The 9921-nt window shown below is 34.7% G+C and overlaps 2 protein-coding genes across 2 annotated transcripts; both read right to left on the bottom strand.

Annotated features, from left to right (window-relative positions):
• Window positions 1-6554: 6554 nt before the first annotated feature.
• On the bottom strand, window positions 6555-7010 carry LOC114739923 (B3 domain-containing protein At2g33720-like). Its single transcript, XM_028928027.1, has one exon. The coding sequence runs from the start codon at window positions 7008-7010 to the stop codon at window positions 6555-6557; it is 456 nt and encodes a 151-aa protein (XP_028783860.1).
• Window positions 7011-9465: 2455 nt separating this feature from the next.
• LOC114739924 (B3 domain-containing protein At2g33720-like) lies at window positions 9466-9921 on the bottom strand. The gene has a single exon (XM_028928028.1). The coding sequence runs from the start codon at window positions 9919-9921 to the stop codon at window positions 9466-9468; it is 456 nt and encodes a 151-aa protein (XP_028783861.1).

Below are 9921 nucleotides of genomic sequence, written 5' to 3' on the forward strand. Positions count from 1 at the left end.
GCCTTCTTATTCTTGGACCTTCTGTTTCATTTTTCATTTAGAATCCCACTTTTACACATGTCATGGAGGTACCCCGAAAGAATTCTGATTTTGTGGGTGATAGACATATAGGATTTGGGTTCCACAAGGATTTTAAGATTTTAGTATGTTTCCGGGGGAAAAACAAGGAGAGTGTCAGTCGTGTGGAACTCTTTTCTTTTGTTGGAGGGAGATAGGATTCCAGAAATTGGAAGGGGTATTCTTTCATTATGGAACTATTTCTTGCAATGGCATCATGTACTGGCGGGGTTATCGGCTTGATATGGAAAATGAGGGAGGGGATTTCAGTGAATTAGTTATCAGTTTTGATTTAGCGACCGAGGGGTTTTCCATTATGCCTTTACCAAACCTTGACCCTGATGTTAAAGATAAGTTGCATATCTATCAGAATACAATGAGCCTTCTAACGCATTGTAGGAGGAGTGATTATTATCTGATAGAACTGTGGCTTCCCAAGGAAAGTGGGGATTAGGGTAGGAAGCTATCTCTGAAGATCACAATTGAAGCGTGCTGGCTAATGTATCCCCTTGCCATATGGCAAGATGAGCTGCTCTGCAACTTCAATGGTGGAACTGACTGTGAAACAGGTTCAGAAGTGTCCATTTTGTCACTCTTAGACATAAATAATCATGGAGTAAAGATCATTAAGTCCACTAAAAAGGCCAATGGCTTTGATGTGCTTTTTAATTACAGAGAAAGCCTGCATTCTTTGTAGATTTTTTTGATGCTTGTAGTTTTACTTGATTGGTTCATTAGTGGTACATGTTTGGAATGGATTAAGATCTTTCTAAGTGATACTATATATTAGAGAGAAATCACAAGACTGTGAATTTTCTTTTCATTTGTGTTGATATGCCGTCAAGTTAAGATTGGAATTGCATAGATGACGTACACGAGTATTATGAACTTCACAATAAACATTGAATAAATATTCTATTCAATGATCTAAAGATCATGCACACAATTGTGACAAAAAATTTTAAATGAAAGAACCAGCAGTTGCTTCACATAGCTTCAATGATATAATTACTTCCTCTGACATGATCATAAAATAAAAGCCCTTGGTATATGGTACACGAATAAATCCTAAACAATCCATAGACCAGAGGGGGAAAAACGGCTGATCTACCTAATAGCATAGACTGGTCAAATAAAGGAAAAAAATTTAAACTGGAGTAGAATGATGAAAATAGATTCAGGATCTCGTTCTTGAATTTTTGCTACTAATGGATACAAGGTAAAAGCACCCCGACCCAGACAATCGCCATATTTTGGGGCAATACAAATCTGCTTGACTTTATTAGTAGTGAGATTAAAAAGATATATAACGAAGTCTGGTTTAGGACTCAGTATTCGATCAACACCGGGTTTAAGAACAGCTTCATTCCTCCAAATAGTCATAAGATATAATTTGGATGAACCAGTGCTACCAGTAAACTTAGTATTGTTCCATCTCTGCCCAGATCCACCTGATGTAACCTCCTCCATTACACACAACTCAGTGTTTGAAAGCAGAGCAAGTTTATTCTCATACGCCATCAACTCCTTGTCCACATGAAAATCTGGAGCAGGCTCTGGAATCAACGTGAACACTTCCTTTGCGGTGTCAAATGAAAGCAGGCCATCTTCACTGATCTTGCGGGCAAACCAAGCGAGTTGTGACTACATGTATGTGCAACTATTAAGAGAAAACTTGCAAGGAAAATATCTAAGAAAAAATCAATTTTATTATAGAATCTAAATAGGATAATTCATCTCATTAGTGTAATAATATCACACTAACTAATAATCACAAACTTCATCTTCATCAATCTACAAATATTTCAGGCAACGGGGCTGAGCGTGGGGGTGGTTGTTGGCGTCGGTGTTGGTGTGGAGGTGGAGGTGGGAGCTGGGGATGGGGCTCCATGTTCATGTTTCGGAGCCGGGGATAGGGCTCCATGTCCATGTTTGGGAGCTAGGGATGGGGTTCCATTTTCACGTTTGGGAGAAGGGGCTGGAGCTGAATGTTCCTGCGGACCATGATGACCATGATGATGATGTCCTAGTGTCCCAGAAGACTGATCCTCGGACATAAATTCCTCAGACGTTGTCTCAATCTGAGTTTCTGATGATGGTGGTGGTAGTGGTCGTAGTGGTGGGTGAGTTCCATATCTTGGAGGTCCATGATAAGGACCTGAAGCAAAGGATCCAAAACCCTCATCTGTAAAGACTGAAGAAGATGAAGATGATGATCCCTCAGATTCTGCAGATTCTTCATATTTCAAATCTATGATTCTGGCTTCTGCATGATCAAAGCTTGATGAGCTAAGAGCAACAACCATAAGAAGAAGAAGCACAGATATCAGTTTCGTCAGCATCATCTTCACTACGTACTGATCTTTAATTTCACCCGACTATTTCAGATTCCAGTGTTTCTGGTGTGCTTAGACCTTCAACATGGGTTGGCTTTATACAAGAAGCCTGAAAACTGATGCAAATTTATTATGAGGAAACTGTGCTCATTGGATTCAATTAATACTCACTCCTCCGTATTAAATTGTATTCATTTTGTTTGTCAGTTTTTCACTTGATTTGACTTCAATCCTCACATGAAAACATATTGTCATTAATTTGATGTTATCTCCTTCATTTAATTTAGGTTTATACAATAAATGCTTGTGTGTGTGGAATTTATATGATTATATGCTTCTTCATTTTTGAAATAAATATATAGACAGCTTAATTAGTTTAGATTTTAATTTTTTTCCAAGTTAATTAAGCTGTTATTATTAAAGATTGATAGTCGCAATATTATTATTCTTATTTTATATTGTAAACTTATTAAAATTATAAAGAAAGTTAGACTTCTAAAAATAAAACAAAATGTTGGGCTGTTGGCCATCTGATTTTAATTTTTGATGGTCCAACAACCTTGATATTAGAAGGAAAAATCTTTTTAACAAAAACTTTTAAAATTTTAAAATCCCAAATCAAGAATAACTGTAAAAAAAAATGTTGTTATTTGATTTTAAAATATTTTCAATTGTTATTAAAATATAATAAACAAGACTGATTTGTAATTTTAAAATTTAAAAACAGTTTTTTGGGATTCTCCCGTATTAGAAATGGAATAAATGAGTAATATGAATTCTATATTAAATCATATTGATTATGTTTGCCCATTTATACTTAGTTTGACTTGAATTTTCACATTAAAACATAATGTGTCATTAATTTCATCAGACTTCCTTCCATTGAATATGATATATTAGTAATTAATTTTGCTCTGAACAATAAATGGATGTGCATGTGCAGCTAATGTAATTGATTCTTCTTCAATTCATATTCGAAATAGAAGGCTTTAATTAAATTCAAATGATTTAGATTTTTAAAATTTTTTATTTTTAAATTTTTTTACCTCTATTTTCATTTCGAAGTTAAATTATTATTATTATTTGAAAGAATGAATAACATATGGAGTATTACTATTTTATAATGTAACATTACTAACGTTTAAAAGTTAAAATTATAGCGGTGGCAAAAAAAAAAAAAGGTTAAAATTATAGAAAAAGTAAGGTATGTTCTTGTGTTTGGAAAAAAAGAAAAAAAGAAAAAACATTGGGCATCTGATTTTAATATAGATGGTCAGACCTTGCTATCAGAATTGAAATAAATGAATAATGAATTCCATATCAAATTATATTGATTTTGTATGCCCTTTTATGTTCAGTTTGACTTCGATTTTCAGCTTGATCTAGTCTGTCATTAATTTGACATATGGATAATTAATTTTTCTCTAACCTGTAGTAAGTGGATGCACGCATATCTTCGTTCTTGAAATAGGTGTAGATGGCTTAATTTCATTGGAATGGCTTCGATTTTAGCTTTTTTTCTTTATTTTTTTTTAAGTTGACTTATTATTATTTGTGACATGTAAGATTGATTTCTTGAACTTTTTTGAATTAATGAATTCTTGATTCCTTGAGTATTGTTCTTATTTTATATTACAATTTACAATCCTATCAAAATGAAAAATTAAAACGGTAAACATAAAAGGTATTTATGGGGTAAGTAATGACCTTTTTTATAATTTAACCTTGATTAAATACAATATAGAAGATGGATGAGAGAAAATAAACAACATGTTTGTTTTTCAAAGGATTAAAATTGATTGAAAGTAATAAATGCATAAGAAATATATTTTTTTCAAATATGCATTTATTTGTAAAGAGAGTAAGAGATAGAAAATGAGTGAGAAAAATGTGTGACAGAAATACGCATCTATATAATCTTACATGTGTAGAAAGAAAGTTTGGTTCTAAATATAAGATATTTGTGAGGTAAATAATGACTTTTTTTTGTCAATTAATCCAGATTGAATAAACATACACATAGAAAATAGTTGAAAGAGAATATATAATATATTAGTTTTTTAAAAAGTTAATATAAATTTTAGTCTCCAAATTTTGCTTTTATTTTTTTTAAGTCATCTTTAATTTTTTTGACTTTTGATTCATATAATTTAATAAAATTTTAGATAATTTTTTTAATGATTAAAACTTATGATTTAAAATTTGAAAAATTAAAATGAAAATTCATACAAAATAAACAACCAAAAATCGTGTTAATTCCTTTTTCAATCAAAGATACGTTGCTTATAATTTAGAGCGATTTTTCCAATTTGGTCTCGCATGTTGTTCTGATAGATCATAATAATATACTTCTCCTAGTTAACTAAAAACATGCTGTCCCGTGACGTACCGGTTTCGCTCTTAGCTTTGTGGAAGTTCTCGCGGGACGTTTCATGAGGTTTTGGGTTCGAAACTTGGTATGATACTACCTCCGGTTTCTATTAATATAATTATCCCTACTTATGAGGTGCTTCAAAGCACCTCTCTTTTGGGCCTCAACTAGCCCAAGCCCAAGCCCTTGAGGTTGGATCACAGAGAATCTCCTTTTTTTTTTTCTTTTTCTTCTTTTTTTTTTGGGAGAAATCACAGGGAATCCATGCCATGTGGGAAGCTGCTCATCATGTGGCTGCTGGCCAGATTCCCTTTAAGTTTCTCAGTTGTTGATCTTCCAGAAATTATAGTTGAAGCATTTTCCTTCTCTGCGGATTCTTTTCTGCAGATCTGTTATTTTTGTGAGAAAGAGAGTCTGAGAGAAGTGCTTATTTAGAGTATTTGCAGAGTCTATTATGTCCACAGTGGAAGATATCCTTGCACAAGAGAGCGTGCAATAGAAAGCAGAACAGAACTAGATACCTCTCTAGCATGCTCTGTTTCTAATCAGCTATGTATTCTATATGCTTAATCATTATCTCAGTCTTCTTAGAATCATGCTCATTTCTGGAGCTTGCTTCATGAAGCCCAATTCAATGGAAGCAGAAAGCCCAGGTGAAGATAGCTCATCTGGCCCATTCAAGATTCAGACTTTTCCCGGCAATGTCCAAAACCCAGAAAGCATAAAAACAAAAGAAAGGAAAACAAGGGCCTGTAGCAGCATCTGATTCTGATCCATTTAGATTGTCAAAAGCTTCTTGAGGGGATGCAAATGGGATGGTAAAATTCTCTCCAAAGATTCGTCTTTGTAAAATCTCTCACATTTTTTCACAGTTGCACTTGTTATTAATAAGCCGGAGCCTTATTGAAGGGAAATTTGAGCACCTTCACAGGCTTAAGCCATATCAGAACCTAACCCAGAATATGAGAAAACCTGATATTCAAAAATTTGATCACCTTCACAGGTTTAAGCATCAGGTTTTCTATTGGATGCTTCTGATTTGGCCAAACTTATCGCCATTTCTTGAAGGCAGTCTCTTACATAATATTCTGTTCATAAAACAAGCCGCCTTATGAATGACATGTGACTCAAAACAGTAGCATCAAAATGGACCAGTCACATTCAAAAGCTTCCTTAAATAAATTTTTCCCCATTCGTTTGATTAATTCTCATGGTAAAACCTTTTCTATTAACCTTTTCCTTGTACTATCCGCTTTTAAATAGCTTGACCAAATATATCGAAACAAATATCCATAACTGAACCTGTTTTACAGTCACCAGTGGTTGACGAAATAATATTCAAAGCCACAAATTGTTCAGCCTCTTGACAGATCAAGTTCATTGTAGATTAAATTTCTTGATGATTCTGATCATTACTAGCTAGAAGAAGTCTGCATTGTGATCATATATCACATTATAAATTCGCTCCAAAGTCCTATCAGAAAATTTCCCAGGATTGCATATATATCAGCCATTAATACATCAGCAATAGTTAGTGACATCACAACAGAGAAAGGAAAAAAAAAAAAATAGCTAAACAGGAGTGAAGTTAACAAAAACGAGAGCTGCTTGAGAGCATGCAACAAGTGTGAGAGTGTGTGTGTGTGTGGAAACAAAATCATCATCTGATGATGTTTCATCGTCTTCCCCTAACCTAAATTACAACACCAGAAAGAATTCCTCATTGTCTAGAAAACTGATATATAACACAAAAGGACTCAGAAGACTACACGTGGTATAATATATATCAATCAAGCCATGGCGCGATGAAGAACAGAGAAGTTGAAGCGACGATTGAACTTGTCCCACTGAAACCCAATCTCGTCTCCTTTCTTCAGATTCCTCCTCTTCACGAAATCATCATTCCACTTCCCAATCAGAACGAAGCTGCCAGTAGAAGCCCATTTTTTGAGGACCAGAGTGTGAAGTGACATGGTGTCCACGTCCCAGAACTTGATCTCAGCTCCATCTCCAGAATCAAGCTTGAAGCTTTCATCATCAGTTAGGACGGTGCACACCAGATTCTGAACCAAGACGGCGGCTAACAGCAGCCTGTTATGGTGGCGGAGGACGTCGGTGGCCGTGAGAACCTTCTTTATCTTCCATGGATCGTCGTAGATTCTCAGATCAGTGGAACAACCCCATGGAGTAGCACTATTCTGGTCAGGCTCAAAACACTGCACTCTCTTTCTTGAACAAGAAACCATGACGACGATACGATTGTTTGGCAGCAGATTTGAGAGAGGCTTATAGATACACACATACACCGGCAGAGATTAGGAAACCGGTATGGATTAGGAAACTATTCGATTTCAAGTTTTAACATTTTATGAAACAATTTTTTTATTAGCGATATTTATTTTGATTTTAGTTTTGTAATATTAAATTAGAAAAAGGAAATTAAAAATTTTTTTAAATAAAAACATGGGTAAAAAATTCAAAGTCCCAAGATTTTTTGTGAATCCAAATATATGCTTTAGTATGAGTCCAGGGAGTTAACATTGGCAAAATCATTTCCAAAGTATCTATATTTTTTAATTAATTTTTGATTTAGTGTTTTTTTTAAATTAAATTTTCAACTTTTCTCTATTAGCACTATTACCCCATATATGATAGCTAACAGCGCTAAGAGAGCAAGGTTATGGGAGCTAACACTGCTAATAAAGCAAAATTAAAAAATCTAGTTCAGAGAGAAAAATACATATATATATCTAATTAAAAATTTTGAAGAAGCACAAGGCGAAAGCAAATTTTTGAAAGTTATGCCATACTTGTGAATCTTCCTTAGTTGAGGGGGTATTTGCCTATGATGGTGAGATCATGATGAATAGTAAAAGAGTCTAAATAATTGTCATGTTTGAGAACCAAAATAAGTAGTAGCATAAGGAAGTTGAAAGAGGGAGCATTTCATGTTTAGGAAATTAACCAGAGTTATCCGAATTCATGCAGCCAATGAAACCAATACTAAAAAAGATATTAGCACAAGCTCATATACATATTAATTTGCAAAAAAAAAAAAGTTAAATGAATCTGATTGAAAAAATATAGTTTTTGTTAAAAAATGAAGATTTAATGGTTAGGATGTCCAAAATGTAATTGAACTTGATCTCATGTGGGCAGTCTCACATTAAATAGAGTTGAGCTTAATAATTAATACTCCCCCATCCTTTTTCATAAACAACAATTATCATCTCCCTCTTATCCCTAAATATAACTAACATTTGCAAGTCTAATATTGCTTATAAAAGCCACAGAGGGAATATATAATAAAGTGAAAAACTCATAAATTCAATGTCACACCCCAAGCTTGAAGGGTGACCGGTTTAGAATATGGGAGACCCCACATTCCTTCAGCCTTAAAACACATAAATAAACACTTGATTTAATAATTATAATATTGATCACATTATCATAAATAAACACTCAAACGCCACAATAATTATAATAATTTAATGCAAGTGCGATGCTCATCTCCAGCGCTTGCTTCATGAAGCCCAATGCAGTGGAAGCACGAAGCCGAGGTGAAGATAATTCATTGGGCCCAAGAATGATCCCAGATCAAGACTTTTAGAGGCAATGTCCAAAACCCAGAAAGCATAAAAAAACAAAAGAAAGAAAAACAGGGGCCTGTGGCAGCATCTGATTCTGATCTATTTAGATAGTGAACAGCTTCCGTGCGTGCTCCATCAGTTTGAGGGGATGCAAATGGGACAGTAAACACTTATTTCACAGTTGCACTTGTTATTAAGAAGGCAGAGCCATATTGAAATGAAATTTGAGCACCTTCACAGGTTTAAACCATATCAGAACCCAACCAAGAATCTGAGGAAACTTCCAACTAATGAACCAAATATCGGTATATGCCTTGGGTAATATACAGCATCACAAGTTTTCTATTGGATGCTTCTGATCTGGCCAAACTTGTCGCCATTTCTTGAAGACTTTCATAAAGGTATAATCTAGTCTCATACAAAAATATTCTGTTTATATAAACATGCCGCCTTATGAATGACATGACTCAAACAGTGTCAAAATGTACCAATCACATTCAAAAGTTTCCTAAATAAATTTGTATCCATTCGTTTGATTAATTCTCATTGTAAAAACCTTTTCCATTAATCTTTCCTTGTACTATCCGCTTTTATAAAGCTTGACCAAGTATATCAAAACAACAATTTATAATTGAACCTGTTTTACAGTCACCAGTGGTTGATGAAATCATATTCAAAAGCAGAAATTGTTAAGCCTCTTGACGGATCAAGTTCTTTGTAGATTAAATTGCTTTATGATTCTGATCATTACTAGCTAGAAGAAGTCTGCATTGTGATCATATATCTCATTATAAATTCACTCCAAAGTCTCATCAATATTTCCAGGATTACATATATATCAGGCATTAATACATCAGCAATAGTTAGTGACACCACAACAAAGATAAGGAAAAAAAACAACTAAACAGGAGTGAAGTTAACAACAGCGAGAGCTGCTTAAGAGCATACAACATATGTGTGTATATATATAGAAACAAAATCATCTGCAGATGTTTCATCGTCTTCCCCTAACCTCAATTACAATACCAGAAAGAATTCCTCGTTGTCTACAAAACTGACATATAACACAAAAAGACTCAGAAAACTACACGTGGTATAATATATATATCAATCAAGCCATGGCGCGATGAAGAACAGAGAAGTTGAAGCGACGATTGAACTTGTCCCACTGAAACCCAATCTCGTCTCCTTTCTTCAGATTCCTCCTCTTCACGAAATCATCATTCCACTTCCCAATCAGAACGAAGCTGCCAGTAGAAGCCCATTTTTTGAGGACCAGAGTGTGAAGCGACATGGTGTGCACGTCCCAGAACTTGATCTCAGCTCCATCTCCAGAATCAAGCTTGGAGCTTTCATCGTCAGTTAGGACGGTGCACACCAGATTCTGAACCAAGTCGGCGGCTAACAGCAGCCTGTTATGGTGGCGGAGGACGTCGGTGGCCGTGAGAACCTTCTTTATCTTCCAGGGATCGTCGTAGATTCTCAGAACAGTGGAACAACCCCAGGGAGTAGCATTATTCTCGTCAGGCTCAAAACACTGCACTCTCTTTCTTGAACAAGAAACCAT

The sequence above is a fragment of the Neltuma alba genome, unplaced genomic scaffold (genome assembly GCF_004799145.2).
Source record: "Neltuma alba isolate B1F8T4 unplaced genomic scaffold, ASM479914v2 tig00002985_pilon, whole genome shotgun sequence".
Lineage (NCBI taxonomy): Eukaryota > Viridiplantae > Streptophyta > Magnoliopsida > Fabales > Fabaceae > Neltuma > Neltuma alba.